We start from the raw sequence: 22707 nt of genomic DNA on the forward strand, positions 1-22707 counted from the left end.
CAGTATTTTCTTACTTTAAAGATATCCTATGCAACTTTGACATAAACACACAGATATAAACAACTTTATAGCGGCCTCTAGTGGTTCTGCCGAAAATGTGCATTGAACTAAATTAGACAGACATTGGCTTCGAGATTATGTGCGAATTAAATTTCGTCGTCTTCTGTAATTAGCCATATTCCCTTCCTTGCATTCAGTTCTCTCCACTTCTAAGGGGCTTTATCATATGTGCGATTCCCCCCCTTGCTTATGAGTTGGCTGCTTCGTAACGTAATTCACTTCACACAACTGTGCTATCATGTTTGCACTTCCCTCAGATGGATATTATTTGATCCAGTTCTCGGCAGATATCCCCGTCTTTATTTCACATTTTCAGTAACTATATAGTACCTGCTGTAGCCTACATTAGAAGAACGAGGAAACAAACGGCTATTTTGTTGTCATAATAACGATTTCGAAGTCGAGGTGACAAGACGCGTTTTTATCTCGTGTGGTGTTGAAAGTGAAAGTGGACATCCATATGCCGACTAGAGATCACGTTTTGTTTCCTCTTGATCGGCAACAACATATATTTTTAGCCTCGCTCGACTGATTGTATCCTTTGACATCAAATAAAATGTGCGACATCAGATTTCAACACGTATACATTTGTGTATCTTTGTAAACTAAACGAGGTGGCGTGGGTTTTGAGAATGCTAATGCATAAATCCCAGTGTAGTGAATGAATGATAAAATCCCCATCTTTTGGCATTCGGCTCTCTCCGGTTTGAAGCCCTTTTCCAATGTTCAAACAAGCGATTTATTTGCCTGTCCAAACCTTTCATCTCAATTATCTCGTGATTTATTTGCAGTCCCATTCGTTGTTTTCACTGCATGCCAGCGTGATATTTTACAATCAGCTAGCCAGTAGCCAGTAGCCAGCTTTCAGCAAGCTGCTGCTGCTTAGTTAGCAAACGAAGGGGAATAGGTCTCGCTCCGCTCATACAGCATAGAAATCTAGACGCCCCTAGCGGCCACAAATTGCACAACAACAAAAGGCGCGGCGCCGCCAGGCAAAACTGCAAGTGCTGTTTCAGAGCAGGAACACTAGGCGGTGATGGAAATATTGACATTTTCCCCATAACGGGTCAGTCAAGCAAAACCTTGAGTACCAAGCCATTTCATGACTATGAAAAAGTTGCATAGTGTTTCTTTAAAATACATGCTCATCGTTTAATGTGAGCCATCTAAGTATTAGAGCAGAATGAAGTAATAGGGCAATGGGGATGACAGGCAGCCATGCAGAGTCTGGGGCAAGTAGTCTCGCTCCTGCCCTCTGCTGGGCGTATGGCGAGGGAATAATATTGCTGATCATCTGCAGTCTGCTACTGCCTCTAGTAGGTTTTACTCAGAGTGTGAAATTGAGCTCTTTGGGTAATAATTAATATAATATAAAATATAATATAAAAACAACGTGCACAAACAATAACAATGGCTTTTTGTGAGCATGAAAACACTTTATCAAGTGATGTAAGTCCAGGGCGTGGAGAAATCAGGTCCAAGTTTAACATTTCACTTCTCTACTCCACTCCACTGTTCATTTTAACGTGTTAAAAGTGTTGCAGCTATACCGCAACGCAACGGCATGCACTGCTGACACATACACATACATACACACACACACACACACACACACACACACACACACACACACACACACACACACACACACACACGCACCCACTCACACACATTTCACGCTATTAACGAGCCCACTTACTATACACACAGGTTCAGAACAACTGGGGCAACTCAGATTCTAACAAATGTATAAGGCTTAGAAAACATGTATTAGGCTACATTTACACAGTGGTGGCAATGGCCGCACAGTCTGGTGTGTGTGTGTGTGTGTGTGTGTGTGTGTGTGTGTGTGTGTGTGTGTGTGTGTGTGTGTGTGTGTGTGTGTTCTGTTTAATCCATTAACCCATTGACACCTGATACAAATTTGCTGTTACCAGAAATTGTGAGGATTGCGAGAAAATTCATTTCTGAAGGCACTATGTAATGTCATAGCAGTGTAGTACTATTACAACATGGAGGACCGACCTTCCTTGCAAGGCTACCTAGCACCCTAAACCTTGCCACGTAACACATCTGCCCTCACATCACCCATTAAAACAAAGCTACATAGAGATGTCATTTTTAGCTGAACCTATTTCGTAGTATTTCCAGAAGTATGATATGTTTCAAATATGGAAAAACAGACGCTACACTGACAAAGCATGTAAGGTAAAAGGGAGGAAATTACATGTCTGAATCAATACCTGGACAAATCTAATGACTTGGCATGGTGATTCATTTGATAGCCTGCTCAAACACACTTCAGTATGTTGGCAGAGGTGCGATAATACGGCATGTACTATACTGTGCTTGTTTGTGTGCTTAGTTATCCAAAACCAATACGGACAGGACGACTTCAAAGCTAAAATGGGTGGTGGACAATTCAGTGAATGTATACACAACAAGAGTATGCTAAACGTGCCTATGGATTTGTGCAATGTTTGTACTGCATGCATTATGTGCATTTGCTGCTGAACATCTTAATTTCCTTCCGGATCAATATAGTGTCTCTACTCTACTCTACCTTGGCTTGAATCCTCTTACCTACATTAGAGGGTTTTTTTTTTCTTTTCTTTTTTTGTTCAGAGTTCTCTGCCAAGCATAACTACCGGATTGGGCTGCCTTTAGAGGGGCGCGCTGTGGGTTGCCCACGCAACTTAACTTACAAACAGTAGTATTACTGTTTGATCTATTTCCTATTCACCTTTACCTTAGTTATTCCAATACACGTGGACTGTTTCACCTCACATCCTGGTATATGCGTGCCATTTAGTGAGCCCAAGCAAGAGCATATTAAGTCAGGTCTTGCATTCAGTTAGGTCTTGCTCAAAAATTAGAAGGGTCATTCCAAGTACGCCAAGTTAAAACCTCTGCATGCTACATCATCTGAACCAACCTTCATAAAAACACACAAACAAGGAGTATAGACATAAACCGCCAAATTAACCACATTTCCCTGTTGTGTCCACAGGTAGAGGTTGTGTCCACAGAGGGTTTTACTTACCAATTAAAAAATCCTTTCCATCAACCTTTTCATCAACATTGTCAAAAAATAGTGCTGTATTTCAGATTTAAGCAAATCATTAGGACTGCAAGAAAGGCTTTCTTAGTTATTCTATGCTGTTCTAATATTTATATTTTAATACATGGGTTCTACATTTTTGTTTCCCCCTGACTGCACGAAACTAGCTGCCCACAACTCAACCTCTGATTGTTGGAAACCGCTGTCGGTCAAAAAATTAGCTCATGTGGTTGGCTGCCAGTGTCTTGCCCCTCCTCATAATACCGTGTTGATAAACAAGGGGAACCCATGTATAATGTCAGCACAGACAGCTCTTCCGTGCGCAGGTTGCTTGTGTAATCTTACTTCAACTTACATTTTGGTTTTACACCCTTTGTGAATGATGGTCTATGGTAGGGCCTACTACATCAAAGTGGTCTTGGAATGACTGCCCCCTGGCGACCTAAGAAGGCATAGCAGTTAGTGTCTCTGTTTCCCCATGCTGTGGTTTCCCCAGTCTCCCAATCATTTGGAATATGATCGATTGAAAAAAAAAAAAAAAAAAAAAGATGCAAGTCAAAGAAATCCTCTGTGCTCAATGGAACAGTCAAATGAACTGCGAATTTTCCAACTTGTAGATGTTTAGGCCTACCTTCTAATCTAATCTGATACCTTCAGTGGTATCATGTAATTCGTAAGAATAAGGATACATACTTGACAGTGTGTTCAGGACTGTGTATCGGTAGAAAGCTGCTAGCCTTGGTGGACTATGCCAGTGTGTTTCCCACACAGAGACCAAGCTGCAGTGCAGCACCACAGAATAAAATACCACACCACAAATTGGTCAACAGCTGCACATATATTAACTCATTGGCTGCCAGCCATTTTCATAAAAGAGTACCTCGGAGTGCCAGCCATTTTTCAGCATTTTGGGTGTTTTTTGGAGGCTCACAGAAAATTGAGTTCTGTGTCTATGTCAACACCATACCTATCAAAACACAGATTAGACGCTCATCTGTCATCAGAAAAAAACGGTGTCTCTCTACCCCTTTCCGTTCTTTCATAATCATCTGTTGAAATTAAGTGGAATTCGCCAAAATGCTGCTTTCTAGCCAAAAAGCTGAGAAAACGCCATTTGAAGTAGAACTATAACTGCAAACGTTTTTGCCCGTAATGGCATCGTCCTAACAACTCCAAACCTATCAGCTGCTATTACACAGTCTTCTGTCATCTGTAGCCTGAACAAAAAGATCATTTGTATGACCTTTTCAACCTAATATACTGAAATATAACGGGGGGACTCGAAAACAAGGGTGTTTTGGTTTAGTTGCTGGCGCGCAGCATGGATCATGACAGCAGTTGCCCCTAACGCCTAGTACCGACTGGGAAATTGGCAGGCGGGATCCGCGACGCGCAATATCGCGCTGGGGGTGTGGTCACGGATACTCCCAGTAGATTCTCCCCGGGGCTAACTAGGCTGCTCACCCGACTTTCGAGCCTCGCGGCGCGGCATGTGTCTCGCAGCTGACACCGGGTAGACCGAGCGAGATAACAAACGGCGAAAGGTTGTTTGCACACATTACTCACCCAATATCACAACCCAGTGTGTACATGGCTTAAATGTGATTGTGTTTTGGTCCTAGATAACATTTAAGCCCCGTTATATCATTATAGAAGTACAGAAGTAGTCTAATATAAGCTTGTAGCTGACTGGTTCTGGTAAAATGCTAACGTTAGCTTACCCGGTTAGCTCAAAACATCGAGTGATCAAATGGCAATGTGGGGTAACCTATTTGTGTTACATAAGTTCGTGGTGCATTTTTACATCAATCCGTGGTAGTCGTGACATTTATAAGCATTTAGGGTCTTTATATTAAGCAAAAACGTGATGTTGGAAATCACAGAAATCGCCGCCATGTTTTTCAAAATGTTTTGTAACTCCCGCCCTTGCTACCCATACGCCCATCTGATTGGTTATTGGACCATCAAATTTGCATGATATAGAGATCTCTTCTATATCAAACCGCGTCCCGCTGCGATATCGCTTCCCCTCCGCGCTGTCAAGCGCGATATCGCCCCCATTCAAAGTCAATGAGAGCGGAGCGGAATTACTCTGTGTGGGTACGGGCCGTAACTCCGGTAACTCCCTACCTCTCCCTCTCCCTCTCCCTCTCTCTCTCCCCTCGTTGGAGAACGAATCACAGCTGGTTTATTTCCTCCAGAAATAGTACCGTGTTGTGTCTTGTGGGGAGGGAGGCAGGTAGGCAGGCAGCACCGCTTAGCGTAGCTTACTGCAGCTTCTTTGGCAGAGCGGACAATTTGCAGATTGATGATTACTGTCATCATGGTTCTGCTATAGTGATCTTGTCATATATTGTTCAATGAATTTTCTTTTGATAAAAGTACTGATCACACATCCAACATTTCACAAGCCGATTGGAGTGGTGAATGCTAGCTGGTCTGAGGCTAAGTGCAATGCTTTCTAATGTGAGCTGAATGCATCTGACCAGACACAAAGGCTACTCTGTTCCAAGAATCTGCAACCCCCCTGTCTTTTTTGATGATACAGTAAGCTGATCATACTATACAGATCCATAAAAATAACTGTGGATTGAGTAAAAAATAGTTGACTTACCAAGGCTCCTTTATTTAGGCTTAGTTGTAAGTTGTTAGCGATTTCGTGCTAGCTAGCTAGCTAGCGTAGCAAACTTTATACCCAAGTTACCTCAGTTGGGACACATCACCACTAGTCCCGTGCATTCTCCTGTTAGATGATATTTTGTAAGCAACATCCTGATGTTGTGTAAGCTGATCACATTATCCAAAATGAAAGGTTGTCACACAGATCATCTCATGGTGTATTTTGGGCAAGTTAGCTACAATGCCTTCTAGCTAGATAGCAACAGGGGATTGTATTTTGGTCATGAGAGGAAGGTTTTTTTTTGGCCAGGCTCTGACACTAAAATCAGTAGCCTACCTGTGTTAAAATCAGAGGGCAAGAAAGTAGACTACTGTCACAGGTGCTTTACTTTCAAAAATGATTTTGCTATGCTACTTTTGAGATTATATTATAATAGTAAAAAAGGGGTGTTTTTGTCTTGACATTTCATCTTGCTCTGAGCTAAAGCCCTGCCTTGACTGTTCCTAAGGACACTTCTGCCACCTACAGGAACAGTTAGAAAATGCCTTGAGGCTTGAAATTCATACAGAAGATAGGTCAGACCGTCCTCGAGGCCTGGCTGTAAAAAAACGCAATTGCCGGCGAACGACGTCGAAGGTAGGGGGCGTCACTATTTGAAATGACGTCATTCGACGGCCAAGGCAGCCAATGAGTTAATGGGGGCATAATACTTGCACTGGCCTAATGGTTTTTTGCATGTAGCACCTCACAATGCTACTTTGTCTGTGGGAAACACTGACTGTATACTTAATCTTGGCCTGATTCTATCCACTTGAAGTAGAAGTGATGGCTTTTACAGACGCAGGGTTCCCCGCAGCAATTCATCTTAACACATCTTAACAACAAACACCACCCACTTTGACTAGGCCTGCTTAAAGTAGTTATTGATTTTTGCGGAGTTTCATGTCACTTTTCATATGAATCTGTATGACATTGAGATGAGATGTCTGACAATGAACACATCTATATTAGAGAAGTGGGAATCTTTTAGGGGTAGGCTACTTTACATTTTGAAAAAAATGGTCAGAACAAATTCCCCTCCATTAAGTAAGCCCAAATAGTATGTCTAAAGTATTTCAAATCTGTGCGTGCACTTCTTAAACATGTCAGTGCGTGTTATTTGTGTTTGTTTTAAGTCCCTATGTCTAGTACATGGCAGCATGCCATCGGCTTTTATAAAGACTTGGCTCTAATTTTGATCAGCCTATGAACATGACTTTAAATTGGTCTCATTTGTTTGCAAGAGACACTTTTAATTCAAAATCAACTCAAGAATTTAAAAATCATCCTTGATAACCTCATGTAAATAAACAATGTATTTATTATCACAAAATATTAATTCTGAATTAAAAACATAATGCACACATGGTCATTCTGACATTTAAAAAAAAAAAAAGCAAATGAATGGATGGCCAGTACGGGGATCGAACCCGCGACCTTGGCGTTATTAGCACCACGCTCTAACCAACTGAGCTAACCGGCCACGATCCCCATGCAGATTTCCCAAGACTCAGATTCCACACAGTAATACTCTGTTATCACATTTTTCCATTATCATTTGCACATTGACATTCATTTTCACATTCATAATATTGCTCACACCGCTTTTTCATCACAGGAACTCAAAGAAAGTAACTCTAAAGGGATAACAATAAAAGCTGCGCACATGTTGACAATGTTTGATAGTTGTGTTGATGGTGTTATGTACCGTGTTTTATACCATGTGCATTACCAATCGCGTCCAGACGACCTCGTGGCGCAACGGTAGCGCGTCTGACTCCAGATCAGAAGGTTGCGTGTTCAAATCACGTCGGGGTCATTCCTTTTAAAGAATTTCGATTCCCAATTCACAATTCTTGCGACCTCATACCATGCTCTAGTCTACTACTCCCAGATGCATACGTGTTAAATACATATAGAATAGGGTTATTAGTGAGAAGTTCAGAGGCAGACTTATGAAATTGTGTTGAGCGCAGTATCTTACTTTATCCAAGACTGGATCCTTCCTTCCTGCGTGCGCGCATCTAGCCTTTCGACGTCACCTCAGTTAATTCAGAGAGAGTTTGGTTAATTTATCGATCTCATCGAGAGGAAACGCATTTGGTGAAATGTGACGCGTGGCATGCAGATGGAAAGAAAAGACGGGCTCGTCCGGGATTTGAACCCGGGACCTCTCGCACCCTAAGCGAGAATCATACCCCTAGACCAACGAGCCGCTGCAATGCTCGGCGAAGACAACAGTGTCTAAATCGACGGTGTACATATCTAACTAATGGCTGACTGTTCAGTGCCATATTATACAACGTCAATCGCGTAGCGTTTCACAATCGTAATCATTATCATACATAACTCATCTTTCCAACTGAGTTGCAACTTGCAGTCCTTCCATGCTCCAAACAAAGCTAGTCCAGCCAAACCCCCCGTACTGTCATGCATTACTTTGTGCATTACAGGGGAAAGGCTGGGCTGAGCTCCAATTTACACTAGTTACAATGGCATGCAATATATATACTAGTAGTTATAATACACTGTAGGCTACTGTAAGTTGGAATGGAATGGTGTAATGGTAATGGAGTAATGGTGTTAAGTGTGGTCTATCAGAAAGTTTTATTCCAGAACCTGCAACATTGGTCTCCGTGCTGCCGACACACCTCCTGAATGGGAGGTCAGTCATCATGACTCATGAGTAAATTGTCAGGACAGATCCATATCTAGTTATTTTGACAAGAGTAAGTAGGAATGCAAAAGTAGAGTAAAACCTTAATTTAAAAAATGGTAATATTGCAATGTAAGTGATCACTTTGAAGTAGACCACAACATGTAATCAGTAATAGGCCTAGAACTACATTACATTTTTGAAGGAACTTCCCTAACACTGCTCCCTTCACCGTCACCACTCTCAAAGACAGTTCAGTGGCCATGCAGTCTGATCACAACACGTTCACACCTGGCCATTATTTCCATAACTTTCTCCCTTCGACGAAAAAAGGGTAAATCCCAGACACTTTGTCCCAGACTGCAGTGATACTAGAATTTAAACAGTGCTGTCTGGACATCAATGTATCTTTGACAAAGTTGTTTCGCCGTGCACACCTTCCTTGCCACTAGTCGAATTCAACCATGCTAGTTGGTGCATGTTATGCTTCCTGTTAACAAGGGGATGTGTAGGCCTAGTTCTACAACGTCCCGTCGCGTTTTTCATGGGTAAATATGTGCAATTTTGATCATTCTTGCAAACCCAAACATTTTAAACTGTTCTATTCGAGACAGTTTCTCTTCTCACACTGGCACCTTCGTGCCGATCAACGAACACACAATGCTAACATGTGCTAAGCATATGATGGTTTCTGTCTGCTGTCTAGTTGTAACATTGCTAACGACATGTTCCACTATCAAGAATGTTGTGTTGTGTTCTCCCACACCAAGTGAACTACTAGGACTATAGTATTATGCTTAGACTACTACTGACCTAGAGCTCCACCAAACATTTTCATCGTCATACAAAGTTGTTCTAGCGGTAGTCATGAAGGCGGTTTAGCTATCGTAGTATTTAAAATTAAACACACCAAAACAAGTCTCAAACGACAGTTAACAACTTACGCTGTTATCGGCTGTCAGTCTTTCCGGGACGACAGCAAACGAAAATGCTATATCAGAATTTCGGGGAATCTCGGTGTATTGAGAAAGGAATGGATGTATACCTGATGCTAATGTTATCATACACTCTCTGGAAAGGACGGAGGTCTGACTGACTGGGAGGTTGGCTGCTGCCCACCACGCAGCTTGCATGGCTTGCACGTGCGTAACGCTACGCTTCCGTCCAAACCCCCGCTAGGTGGTGCAAGTGTTCTATTTATTTCAGCGCCCCCCGCATCCCGACTAGGAAAAACGAACACTCAACATGTTAATTTTTATGAATATTAGAATACATTTAATTGCTACTTGTTTTTAAAACTTTTTTTTTCAGGATATTGTCAAATAAAAATCAATCTATAGCCAGCTTTATGTGTGCAAACAAATTCATATTCATAAGACAATTTGTAAAAACCTGCTTCATTTCACAAACTGACAATGCTTAGGGGATGCAGAGCCCTGGCCCTGCTGACCAGTGGCCTTACTGGTTTGGTGGCCAGGGCTGCTCTTGAGAGTGCTTGGGTGGCCAGCCTCGCTGTGGTGACCAGGCTGGTGTGTGGCCACAGCAGCCCTCTTGCTGGGAGACGGGCGAGGCTCCAGGTGACATCCCACCTGGCTCTTAGAGGATTTCACTATGCAGGAGAGAAGAGAAGATCATATATTCATGCTTAATTGAAAGAAAAATATGTGCACACATTCCTTCAAAAAGAGAACACTTATAGGTGTGTAACAGAGGCCAACTGGGAGAGTGTGTCGTGAAACGTTAGTAAAACCTCCCTCCCAAAGCCTCACACAGTATTGGTAGTGCTGTGCTATCACACTGGTCCTTTAGCTCAGCGATATCGTGCGGTGACTCCTACACCCGAACTGGAGAGTTGACTTGGAGGTGGGGGTTGGAGCCCTGAGTGTCAGACTACACAGGAACACCTCAGTTACAGGTGCACAATATTTTTAGAAGGCTAGTTGATTTCCAGAATTCACGTCCAATGTCCATTCACAAATAGTACCTTTTCCATTAATATTTACCATCAAATTCTTAGTATTCATTTTGAATGGGTAAATTGCACTTTACGTGAAAAGAAGGATCCTCTCCATTATCCGCCATTTAGCTACAAAACACACTGTAGTTTGGTCATACTAGTAAATATTAGTTAATTACATCGTGGATATTCATGACAGCACCATTTCAATGAGCAGCATAGTTGCAATACCTACTCTGACTGCCACCATCCTACACAGTGCACCTTTAAAAGGTCAAATACAGTTCAATCTTATAGTGCCGTTGTACTTGGTATTGTGTTGTATTGTCTGTGTAAGTACACAACGAACCACGCAAACACCCTCACACAGCCCACTTACATGGAGTCCTCTTGAACACTTTTTCACAGATGAAAGTTTCAAAGCGTTCAGCATAAAATCCTGGTTGATGCACTGACACGGTGTCCTAAGGATATGAGACAATGCATTTATTGACTTAATTTCAGTGGTTTAGAAAGGAAGTATACCATTAATTATATGAATTACTGATGAATGATCGGTTTTGTCTTTGTGACTGACTTACACCGTCCCAAAAAATGCTTTTCAATGAGTGTTCCAACTTCTTCTTCAGCCTAGACCCAAACAGAAACACAGGTTATACTGAGAGGAATAACACCATGCATGCTTTGATGTGATGTCAGACATTTTTTTCTAAACATGTTTCCGAATTTCATCCCAAAAAATGATTTCTGTGTTGCTGTCTACTGATGGTGATATTTGAAGTACAATACTTTTTAAATGTAAGCACACATTGCCCCCATTGGTCAAAATCTCAGAAAGGGAACAAAAACATTCCGTGGCGTCAGTTACTGACAAGTCAGGCAGCAACTATCTACAGGACTGATGCTGAGATTACCCAGATTGCTACGATTATGTGTCCTCGTAAGTTGCTTTGGATAAAAGGCTCTGCCAAATGTAATGTAACGCAGTGGTGTAGTCTACTTTTTATGGTGGGTATACTGTATATTTGAGCATTTTTTGAAGTGGGTATACTGTATATATTTATGCTATTCAAAACAATGGATCAATCAATTTTAAGTGGGTATACTGAAATCCCTGAAATTTAGAAGTGGGTATACTCCGTATACCCGCATTCTACGTAGACTACACCACTGATGTAATGTAATGTAATGTAATGTAATGTAATGCAATGTAATGGGTAGCATGGGCAATACAAATGCATGTTGAAACAGACAGCAAGACAGGAATCCTCCTTAAACTGTTCAGATAGCCACCTGTATGACTGCAGGACGTCAATGATCCCGGTGAAAACCAGCATCTTCTCTCCCTTGCTCGTGGACGCTGGGAAAACTCCAATGCTGCAACCTCACAATGACCCACACAACATTGCAAATACATATTAGAACGCACCATAGCGCAGTACACTCTGGAATTTAAACACACATACATATTGTACGTTCACACACCATAAGTGCACACACCCACAGAGAGCAAGAGATAGAGAGATGGAGGAAAATAGTAAAATATCCTGTTTGATATGAATAATAACGTCTCTAAATGTATAAAATAAAAAATGAATGAAAGATAAAAAATATATATATATTTTAAAAATCAATCAATTAATCTATCACATATTGGGAACTTATGTGCAGGTATAGGTTCCACAAGTATAGGCATGCACACCTGTGATCGGATGTTAGTGAGCGGATGTCCTCCTCTCCTGGCTTTACCTTGTGTATCGCCACCAGCAGGCTGTAGTCCATTATGCTGAAGCTTCGCAATAGCTACAGAAGAACAAATGATGTATGAGGAGGATCAATCAATATGGGTCATTTATGGGTTTTTTTTAGTAGCAGACGCCAGGTACACCCACAAGCTGTTGCCACTCTTGTATTAATTTGATACATTTTTGGGGGGCTTTTAAGCTTTAGTTGAGACAGGATAGTGACAAGGACGAGTCGGGAGAGAGAGATGGGAGATCAGAATCGAACCCAGGTCACCGGCATTAGGCAGTTGGCCACGGTATTGTGTGCTTTTTCAATGACAGTGCATGTCCGTCTAGCTCAGGGGTGGGGGCATGGAGTGGGGGTATGTCTCGAGGGCTGTTTACGGCCCTTGAGGCCATGTTATCCACCCCCCAATATAATTTTAATGTTAAGCAGCTTCACATAAATCTTTGAAATTTGCAATACAATTAAGTTACATTTCAGGGGACCTAGAGAAGGTGGGGTCTGAAGTTAAGGTGGCCACCTTCAATATAGGCCTAAAGTGCAGGGGGAAATCCTAGTTTGTGCTCATAGTACGGCCCTTGGGGATCTTGTACGACCCTTGGAGGAATTCGAAGTGGCCCCTCGAAAGAAAAAGGTTGCACAAAACACAGAACTAACCAAACAGTCCTCATGTATGGTTCTCCTGAAAATATCATGGTGTCCGGCCTCCATCAGAAGGCCCTCAGGGAGTTCCCTCAAGAAGTCCAGATCTTTGTATGTCGGCATCTCTTTGGCACATTCTCGCACTGATGCGTGTCGCCTGTGGGTGGAGCCCTTGAGGTCATACTTGATGTGGACTGGCACAGTGGTTGGCAAGAGGTTGTTCATCACCACAATGCGGATGTTCTTGCCACCCATGGACACGCAGTACAGTCCGTAGAACTTGGGCAAAAGGGTGTACCTGTTGCGCAGTTGGGTCTGTAAGGGTTGATGGGTTAAAATACATGTAACTGTATGATTTATTTATTTATTTATTTTGCATGACCCATAGGTCGCTGCTGATTAGAGGAAAAAATAGTACAATGTGTAGTACATTGCACACACTCACACAGGTACACCAACATGTAAACAACAAGCGAGCGACACACAAAATGTTCCAATAGTTGCTCTCACATTGTAGTATCCAGGCAACATTCTCTGTAGAAACTCGGCCTCTCTGCATTCCACAGTTTTAAGGATGAATCTGTCATCATATGAAATGTAGAAGAGTGAGCCACTTGCTCCAGAGTTAGGCAGCTCCCTCAGGGGTCTGTCGCATAGAGCCACCTACATAAGCACAAGAAGAACAAATCTGACAAATGAAAAACGACTAATTGATTTAACGTGTTAAAACACAGAATCATACATTTGCTGTTACCAGAATGGCAATGGCAATGGCAATGCATTGCTAAAGGCCCTCTGTTATGTCATAGTGGAGTAATACTATGGTAATTATCTTTCATTGACTATTACAGCGTGCCACAGGTGGTACAGCGTGCATTAGGGCTATAATATCCTCCTTACACTCATAATAATAATAATAATAATAATAGCCAGTTGATGATCAATTACCTTAAAGTCCTCATGACAGATGCCAAATTTCGTTCTGAAATAACAAAAGCCAAATGGCGCATATATTGTAAAACTAAAATCTTTGTGGTGGTGTTGCCGTGTCCATATGCTGCCTTGTCTGAAAGGCAAACAGACAGAATACATATTTTATTGTTTAGGCACCTAAGGTCAACTAACTTATGCACATAGCCTCTTACTTGCAGATGGGGTCACCAGTGGGCCTATTCACTATTGCTGAAAATACTTAACTACATCATAACAGCATTGCTATGACATAACACTGAGCCTTAAGTAACAAGACATAACTTAGGTGACATAGGGTTATAACACAGGCTCTGCACTAAGGGGTTAAGGATCACACACACACTCAAACACAAACACGTGCGCGTGCACGCACGCACACACACACACACACACACACACACACACAGACACTGTGAGTGGACAAACTGACCAACAAACGAAAGCAGCGTGGTGTACAGTAAACACTTTATGAACATATCAAGATAGTGACCAAACCCCTTCCAGGGGACAGGTAATAAATACTCTGCCGATCTCTCATTGTATCTCTCCACACACACACACACACACACACACACACACACACACACACACACACACACACACACACACACACACACACACACACACACACACATGCACAGCCTTGAGTTGAATGTTATGGTATAAAGTCTAACCTGGGGAAAAATATGCTCTCAACGACTTCAAAGTCCTGAATGAGCACTTCTCTCTTGTCCATACAAAGCGCCAACTCCACTGTGTAGTCAATACCAAGCTTGATGGCATGCTCAAGAGCAGAGGCTGTGGTCTGATGACATTAAAATATTCCATAAACATACAGAGGTGACAGCTAAGATAGTTGTTAGATAAGCTAACGACCTGTGGCCAACTGTTTTTTTTTGTTTTTTTTTTTTTAAATCACAGACCTGTTTATAGGTGGTTTGTCCAGTCACATCCACGCCTCTGTGTCCAATGATCTTCTTGATGCGCGCTGGACTGGACAGACCTGCCTAAGAAACAAAACATTTTGTAATACTTCATCAGAGATAGGCTATAGTTCCTTCGAAGTTTGTTTTTGATTGTTTTGCCAATTAAGCCTTGAACAATTGTGATGGTGCCTGTAGGTGGAATTCTTTGACATCTTACATCTTGGATAACTTCCCACTGATTTTTAATCTCATCTCGAAGTTTCTTGTTGTCCTCACAGAGGTCATTAATCTTCCCATTTAGTTGCTCAACGGTCGACAATAGTTCATTGTGTTTTCTTTGGAGATCTGCAACTATCCGAGATAGGCTTTCATGAAATGTGTCTAATGTCCTCCTCTCCACCGGTGTGACGACGGTCTCCTCATCTGTGAATGCAAGGTCTATTTCAGAGGTCGGTGTAGTTAAGTCCTGGGCCGACTCATATTGCTCAGAGTGGGTGCTACTCTCCTCGGTCTCGTCTAGATGCAACACTTTGAGTACTTCGTTCGATATCGAAGTGTCTGGAATGTGCATGTCTGTTATGTCGTCGTCCATCATCTAGGTCAAGTGAAATAACAAAGGGAAAATGATCTGAACACTAAACCACGCTCTGTTTACAAACCCACAAATGCTATGGTCAGCGTTCCAGTACTGAAGATATTACTAGGTTTTTTTTTCTCTTTCTTTCTTTTTTTGTAAGTTCAATAGGTTCCAAAACACAACATGGACAAATAGGCCCAACGGGCTCTGCACTAGTGTTATCAAATGCTCCAATTGCCAAGTGTTATGACAATGATAGGGACACAAATCTTGTTGTAGGCCTTAATCTCTGGGGAACTATGCCATATTGCCTACCCTGCTATTATTTGTCATTCAACTTCAACGCAACAAACTACAATGGACTCAAAACCATTCAAAATTAGCCAGCGTTTATTCACTTTCTGCAGAAAAGTTGTTTGAGGCTTGAGCAGAGGCTTCTCCACCTGGTTTGGCGGGGAGGGGTAGGAGTGGGTGCCGGGGAGGCCTGCTGGCTCTCCTGGCCCGATAGCTCAGAGTGACACCGGCAGGTGCAGGGGGTCGAGCTCTGGGAAGCCCGTGCGCTCTCGAGGGCACTCTCCAGCACCTCCCGCACAAACATCTCTGCCACCTTTGATGTCATCATTAGACTCAGACTGACACCCGAGGGTGCCAGGAGTCGGGCCCAGGGAAGACTGGGCGATCTCAAGGGCCCTTTGCAGCACCTCCTCTACGAGCATCTGCGCCACCTTGATTTCACCCTGGGCGCACTCTGCCTTCTCCACCGCATTCTCCACCAACTCTGGGATGGGGGGAGATGGCGAGGGAGACGGAGGGCAAAGGGTAAGGGGCAGGGGACGGGAGCCACCTTACCGGACCTCTTCTTCCCGAAACATGGAGCCAAGAAGTGCAACATTTCTCAAAAAACTAAATTGTTGTTCGTTAATGGATGACAAACATTGGCCTTGGCGGCTGTACTTATAGCCGGTGTCGTGCCAAAAAGCGACTCCCTGCCAGAAAACGAGTGACTTCATGGAATAACCCCTGTAACTCTAGACCAGTGTTTCTCAACCTTTTCTTAGGCGAGGCACCCTTTCAATTCATGAAAAATTTCAAGGCACCCCAAACCAACAAGCCATAACATGACATCGCATCCGATACCACAAAAGCTTAAAAAAGTAACACATTTGGAGACATCACACGACCTACGTTCAAAGTTGCAGCTGACTGGGGCGACCTATATTTACTTTACAGATGAAAGATTCCACTGACTAGCATTAACTAATCAATTTAGACAAATATGTTCTGTATCATATTACATAATTTATTTATCAGCCATGTTTCCACGGCACCCCTGAGGGGGGCCCGCGGCACCCCAGGGTGCCCCGTCACCCCTGTTGAGAAACACTGCTCTAGACTACAGAGGGTCCACTGCATCAATTTCACTGAACATACAACAGGCACCCTCCACTATCACCCCAGAAATGTTGCTGTGTATTGCCCTTTGCAATCCTGACTTGCAGGGGGCAGTCACATTCTGGCAACGCCTCGTCACTAAGCGGTTGCCAGAATGTGAGTGCCCCCAAATCAGGAGTGAAAAGGGCAATACTCACCAAAATTTCTGGGGTGACAGTGGAGGGTGCCAGGCGTATGTACAGTGAAATTAATGCAGCTGACCCTACAGGGGGTTATTCCATGAAGTCACTCGTTTTCTGGCAGGGAGTTAGCTTGATAAACCAGCCTAAATGTGAGACTCTTTTAAAAAAAAATTAAATGGATTAACATAAAAAATCACGTCAGTCTTGCGGTCACACTGTCCTGTGCATCTGTAACCTGTAGGCCTATATTAGGGGATCTGGGTTCGGGCCTTTTACAGTTAGCGAAGTAAAATAAAAAAAATACATATACATACATAAATTAAATAGGCCTAAATAAATAAATAAATAAACAAATAAAAAATATTTTACAAATAGGCCTACAGTGGCCGGATGCAGCATTATGTGTAAGATTTTTAGTGGTAGGCCCAGGGCTGGTTTTTAGCATAGGCCGGCTAGGCGGTCGCCTAGAGCGCAATGTGAAGAAGGAGCGCCGAAATGGCGCTCTCCTATGCGTAATTTTGCGATATTACGTTTTTTTATGAAGTCGCAATCAACAAAGAGTGGCGAAAGCGCTCCTCACGGCAAAGCGCCCCTCAGCCAATAGTAATGTCTCTTCCAACTGTCTCTGAGAAGTCTGTGAACCAATAAACAGACAGTTCTGAGAAAGGGGGCGGGACGAGTGACAGCCTGCGATCTATTTTGAATTTGGAGACTCACTCGAGAGACAGAGGGGGCAAGCGCAAACAGTAGTGCTGCTCTGCTGGATGGAGATTATTATGTTCTCATTAAACCACTCATTGCATGATGCAGGAGTTTCAGAGGGTGTTTTGGAACTATGTGATTTAATCAGCAACCGTTTGTGATTATGGAAAGCCTAATAGTTATGAGGTTACTATTTGGAATTAGAGAGAAAAAGAGCTTTGTTTTGATCAGAGAAATCGCTAGTTAGCATGCTAACATTAGCCAAGTATGCCAAGCAATGAAATCCAGTAAAGTAGCTGTTAGTAGCCTACTCACTAGGCCTACTCACTAACACCCACCTGATATCATAATACTTGCTTAGGTTGACAAGCAATGTAAAGTAAGACTGGTGCAATGTTGAAAACAATTTTAGCTGCCATATCTCCTTCAATCCACATGAATTACCTGCTTGTTGTAAGCTTAAAAAAACATTAATTTCCAGACCAGAATGACATAGACTACATTAATCATGTAACAGAACCATGCACAGCAGACAAGTGAGGCAATTTACTATATTTTGTATATTATGAAATTCAATAGCGTGACAGCTCTTCTCCCTTTCTCTCACCCTGTCCCTCCAAACACATAGATAGCCCCCTTCTCATTCTCCTACTCACAAATGCACCACTATTTACAGTCCAGAAATGAAATTGGTTTGGAAGACAGCACAAATGTGTAGCTTATTAAAATTGTTATGCTGCCATGCTTTGTGATGCTGTAGATAGTGTAGATCAATGCAGACCTCCTTGGTAGGCTTATTGTCTACACATGCATTTTATATGCAAATGTACTGTATCACTCTCCTGGCATTTCAATTTCACGTTACAATTCAAACACATTGATAACCTCCCTCTCATCTGGGGTTGGAGGCCCCACCACCATCACATCCAACACACCACACAGTGAAGCTACTTTCATGCGACTCAATCTGATGTGTTGGTCGCCTGTCAAAAAGAACCACAAATCCATTTGATGAAAAACGGTTATTGTTCTTGATGCTATTTAGTTAAGCTTACTAAGGATATTAGTCTTGTGTTCTGTGAGGTATAAGAAAGATTTTTTTTTCTTTCAAAGGTAAGGGGGGGGGCGCCAGAACTCAAACTCGCCTAGGGCACCAAATAAGCCAGAACCGGCCCATGGGTAGGCCTATTCCCAGAACTACACAACGCGCACCTCCCTTGTGTTGACGGAATGCTTCTTGTCGGTGGCACGGTGCACATGCAGGGGCGTGACAGTAAAACTGAACTGGAATATCTTTTTCTGTCTTTCTGCACGTGCATATCGTTTAAGCAGGCTAACTGGCGATAGTATCATCAAAGTCCGCCCTTACCTATTGTGGACATTACTAGCCTACTTCACAAATTTCATAGCCCTCACATTTTGATTGTCGTCAAAAATGTAGCCTACATAATCCTTTGAACCTAGGCACAAACACCTTGCACTTCATAGTTTGTTGTAGGCCTAGTAGGCTACAGACAATGTTCTGAATTTTGCTTACCTTCCTCTCATTCGTTCACCATTTAGTCGAACGCTGCGATGCATCCATGAGAATTAATTGTGCCCAGTTGGAGCAAATGTGGCTCATGTTTAAACATTTTGACGGTGAGTATTTCAGGTAGGCTGTTGGCCGATTTCTAATAACACCAAGTGTAAGTGGTTTCGCTTCGGACCTACGCTATGTGACCAAATAATGTCATGTTCTTTATTGCGTAATACTCATAACAATTCATGGCGTCATCATGCTCAGTTAGTAGTTCGATTTGCTGAAAAAAGGCAATAGGCCTAAGTCTTACGGACAAGGGACGTTTGAGCATAAGTTTGAGTTAATTGCTCAATCAATCACACATATTACACTTATTGCTCAATTGATGGAGGTCACTAGTCAGTATTATGTATTTTGATTATAGTCCTTTCATCCAATAAGGTAACATTTTGATGTGGTAATAGCATAATAATAATAATAATAATAATAATAATAATAACAACAATAAATTAATAATAAAATCATGTCTAGCCTATGTCTATGTCTAAGATCTCCCTTTTCAAATGGCATTTTTTTCTTGTCATAATGTAAAGGCCTACTTAAAATTTTATGAATATGGCGGTGATACATATTAATGACAAAAGGGAGCATTTGTGAATGGGCAGCATGACGTCTAGAAAGCAAGTACTAAAAATATTACAATTGCACCTGTAACTCCTGCCATCAGCTAGGCCTACTCAAGTGCAGGGCGATACGGCCTACATATACATTCTCCGTGCTGCTCTCTCTTTATTTACAGGACATAAATGTATTCGTCTGAACTGCCACTGTGGCCCATGCCCTCCAGTTGTGCAGCGTGCCGGCGTCTAGAGAACCCTCTCTCCCTCTGCCAGGGCTGGCAGGGCTGACTCCTGGAGTGCGGCTCCTCAGTGCAGTGTCTACTGCTGTCTTCAGGCGTCTCCTCCACCTCACGCGCTGAGCCTGAGGCTGCCGCCAAACAGCCGGGGGGCAGTGGGGACAGTGGGGGCAGAAAGCCACCAGCGCGGGCTTGCGTTGTCGTCCTCAGCCTGGTCCGCAAGTCCAGTGGGCTTTTCTTGCTGCAGCGTGAGGGCGCACTGGGCGGTGGTGGAGCTGGTAGGTTCCGAGAGATGCTGGCCGAGGATAAAGGCCTTGACTCTGTCTGCAAACTCGGCACACCATTGTGCAGGTGAGAATCTGAGTTATAGTAGTTCAGAGTCAGTGATGGCAAGTGGAGCAGGGGAGGCAGACCCAGGGAAGGCAGAGTATTCCGTCGGCCGCCACCAGCGTGTGTTCCGGAACCGACCGGAAGTCTCTCAGTGACCCCCCTCACAGTAGTCACGCTTGTGTCAGCGTCAGGTCCCGGAGGAGAAACGTGAACAGAGCGCAGGTCTGAGTAACTACAGTACGAAGAGAGATTCATTTGTTGCAGGGAGGTCACAAGGTCAGTAGGCCTACAATGCCTTGATGGCCTCTTGCTATCTTCCTGCTCCTCCTCCTCCCCCTCCTCCTCCTCCCCCTTCTCCCTCACTTTCTCCTCCCTCTCCTCCTCTTCCTGTTCCTCCTGCATGGTGTTCCGCCTGAGTCCTTCTTCGTAAGCGCGGTTCAGGTGTGCCAGGTTGTGAATGGCCAGCCATGGCTCTGACCGCAGGCGTCCTGCTGGGCTTCTGGGAGAGCTGGAAGATCCTCTGCTGCTGCGCCTGCTGCTCACCGCCCCTCGGAAGTCAAAGATGTTCCCTCCTCCGTTGCCTCCGTCTGCGGTGGGGGACCCCGTCTTCAGCTCGATGTCCGAGGGCGACATGCAGGACACGGGTGAGGTGTCGGGCGACGGCGGAACGTTGAGGTAGCGGCGCGTGGTCGCGCCGCCGTCCGGGCTCAGGTCGGTGGCAATGATGATGATGTCGCGTCCTTTGGCGCGGCACGCGTCCAGCAGCACCTTCAGCGTGGCCTGGTGATGCGAGTTGATGGTGTAGACCAGAGCTGACGCCCCCGAGTAGTCCTCCATGGTGGGGTCCGCCCCGGCCGCGATGAGGGCGGACGCCGCCTCCTCTCCAGCCCGCTCCATGCAGGCGTACATGAGAGCGGTGCGGCCCGCCTTGTCTTGGGCGTTGGGCTCCGCTCCGTGCATGAGCAGGTAGTGAATGAGCTTCAGCCTGGGGCTGCAGGTCTGGTCACCGCGCATGGCCTTGCAGGCTGCCAGCAGCGGAGTCTCGCCGCGCTGGTTGTGCTCGTTGACCTGGGCACCGCCCTCCAGCAGCACGCGGACCAGGCGCAGTTTGCCCAGCTGGGCTGCCGTGATCAGGGGGCTGCCGTCCGACAGGTAGTCCCTGGGCTCAGCCATCTGTGAAGTGAGAGTGAGCACTGTAAGGGGAGCGGCTACCGGTCAGACAAAGTTCCGTTTTGAAGCAAAGCCGATGTATGCGTCTACCAATTTCAAAAAGAAAACTGTAATGCTGCCTGTATGTGTCTATGCCACCAAACACAACGTCATGTGAATGCTGATGTCACATGAAAAAGGTCCATTGGGCAGAGAGAGACCCTCTGGAACTCTGCTGTGAGGAAAGCTGGGCTGCCCTTCCTTACAAAGGCTTATTGATGTGATGCCACTCAGTCTCTTGCCATATCCTTTGAGGAATGAAAAAATAGAAGTAAAATAGGTTAAAGCTAGTTGCTAACGGAAGTCCACTTTGTTCACATATGGAATTCAATTTCACACCTTCACCTGAAAGTTTGATTCATGTTTTGTCATATTTTGGTAGAGTGCATTGTAAAGCTACTCACCCTCTGGGCTGCACACTAAGTCTTTATAGAACCCCATAGATAGAGTGTATATTTTTTCCCCTGCACTTGAAAATGTCAGTGCCAGTGTTACAACAAAGGCCCTGTGAGAACTGTGGCCCGGCGGGCAGCTTTGAAAAGCTTTCATCTCCTCAGGATGCCTGCTCAGTTAAAAGGACCCGTAGGCGAAGTGCATCAGTGCAGGTCACCCCCTATGCCTTGCCTGGCTTTACAGTACTGGCATTTGCAAGACCATCTACAATGATAGCTGTTTACAGCAATTGAACTGTATACTTTTAGAATGATAACAGATTTTTTTTTTTTTGCAACAAAACTTACAATCAAAGATCTTGCTTGCTATTGTTTTTTTTTCTTTTTCATACACATGTACAACATACACATGATGATTTTGATTCATAGAAGTAGTAGTAGTAGTAGGCCTACATACCGGTATTGTGGAGAAAAAAAGTGTAGCGCACTAGATACTATATTGTAGAAAAGTATAAAGCACTTACCAGTGCTGCTGCCTTATGAAGCACATTCAGTCCGAATTCCCTTCGCCACCAAACCAGTATCAGTGGGCAGAGCCGAGCATCCCGTGTGTGGGTTAGGACAGTGGCCAGACAAGAGACAGGCAGAGCAGAGCGACATGGGGAGGGACAGAAGGAGGATCGCAGGGGAGGAGGGGCTACAACAAAAACAGAATAAATAAATAAATAAATGTAAAAGATGGAATTGATGTCTGTCCTTGTAGGAATAATATGGGCCTAATTAGGCCTATCTATGACTTTTTATTGTATTAAAAAGATTGTTGTCAGTTATTGGACAGTGTAGTCCAACATGATAGCATGTCT

At 43.8% G+C, this 22707-nt stretch overlaps 2 protein-coding genes and 3 non-coding genes across 7 annotated transcripts; 1 reads left to right on the top strand and 4 right to left on the bottom strand.

The window, feature by feature from the left end:
- Nucleotides 1-7189: 7189 nt before the first annotated feature.
- Nucleotides 7190-7263, bottom strand: trnai-aau (transfer RNA isoleucine (anticodon AAU)). The gene has a single exon. It is a non-coding gene; the product is annotated as a tRNA-Ile (tRNA).
- A 264-nt stretch (nucleotides 7264-7527) lies between these two features.
- Nucleotides 7528-7599, top strand: trnaw-cca (transfer RNA tryptophan (anticodon CCA)). The gene has a single exon. It is a non-coding gene; the product is annotated as a tRNA-Trp (tRNA).
- A 324-nt stretch (nucleotides 7600-7923) lies between these two features.
- trnap-agg (transfer RNA proline (anticodon AGG)) lies at nucleotides 7924-7995 on the bottom strand. Its single transcript has one exon. It is a non-coding gene; the product is annotated as a tRNA-Pro (tRNA).
- Nucleotides 7996-9684: 1689 nt separating this feature from the next.
- On the bottom strand, nucleotides 9685-19219 carry LOC134466257 (phosphatidylinositol 4-phosphate 5-kinase type-1 alpha-like). 3 transcript variants are annotated; one of them, XM_063220160.1, is made up of 12 exons: nucleotides 19073-19219; nucleotides 14900-15277; nucleotides 14680-14763; nucleotides 14431-14561; nucleotides 13733-13766; nucleotides 13295-13447; nucleotides 12800-13099; nucleotides 12096-12196; nucleotides 11687-11770; nucleotides 10975-11023; nucleotides 10773-10857; nucleotides 9685-10045 (listed from the first exon to the last, which is right to left on the bottom strand). In XM_063220160.1, exons 2-12 carry the CDS (start codon nucleotides 15275-15277, stop codon nucleotides 9834-9836), a joined length of 1611 nt encoding a protein of 536 aa, XP_063076230.1. In that variant the 5' UTR covers nucleotides 19073-19219; the 3' UTR covers nucleotides 9685-9833. The 3 variants fall into 3 exon arrangements, 2 of the variants coding, with proteins under 2 accessions (XP_063076230.1, XP_063076229.1); XM_063220159.1 differs by having other exon boundaries at nucleotides 13733-13850; XR_010038249.1 differs by lacking the exon at nucleotides 9685-10045 and having other exon boundaries at nucleotides 10810-10857; nucleotides 11687-11777; nucleotides 13733-13850.
- Nucleotides 15769-21416, bottom strand: LOC134465965 (ankyrin repeat domain-containing protein 34B). Its single transcript, XM_063219864.1, has 3 exons — nucleotides 20617-21416; nucleotides 19886-20475; nucleotides 15769-16037 (listed from the first exon to the last, which is right to left on the bottom strand). The coding sequence occupies exons 1-3, from the start codon at nucleotides 21414-21416 to the stop codon at nucleotides 15769-15771; spliced, it is 1659 nt and encodes a 552-aa protein (XP_063075934.1).
- Between the last annotated feature and the right edge of the window lie 1291 nt (nucleotides 21417-22707).

Source organism: Engraulis encrasicolus, chromosome 16, assembly GCF_034702125.1.
Source record: "Engraulis encrasicolus isolate BLACKSEA-1 chromosome 16, IST_EnEncr_1.0, whole genome shotgun sequence".
Taxonomy (NCBI): domain Eukaryota; kingdom Metazoa; phylum Chordata; class Actinopteri; order Clupeiformes; family Engraulidae; genus Engraulis; species Engraulis encrasicolus.

Coding starts and splice junctions, on each gene's coding strand:
- LOC134465965 (XM_063219864.1), bottom strand. CDS start 21,416: ATGGCTGAGCCCAGGGACTACCTGTCGGACGGCAGCCCCCTGATCACG. Junction 20,476..20,616: donor GAACAGGAAGAGGAGGAGAG/GGAGGAGAAAGT, acceptor TTCGTACTGTAG/TTACTCAGACCTGCGCTCTG. Junction 16,038..19,885: donor ACTGGAGGGCATGGGCCACA/GTGGCAGTTCAG, acceptor CCCCCATCCCAG/AGTTGGTGGAGAATGCGGTG.
- LOC134466257 (XM_063220159.1), bottom strand. CDS start 15,277: ATGATGGACGACGACATAACAGACATGCACATTCCAGACACTTCGATA. Junction 13,448..13,732: donor TCTGTCATGAGGACTTTAAG/GTAATTGATCAT, acceptor GTGCTTATGTAG/GTGGCTCTATGCGACAGACC. Junction 11,771..12,095: donor TCACTAACATCCGATCACAG/GTGTGCATGCCT, acceptor GTGAGGTTGCAG/CATTGGAGTTTTCCCAGCGT.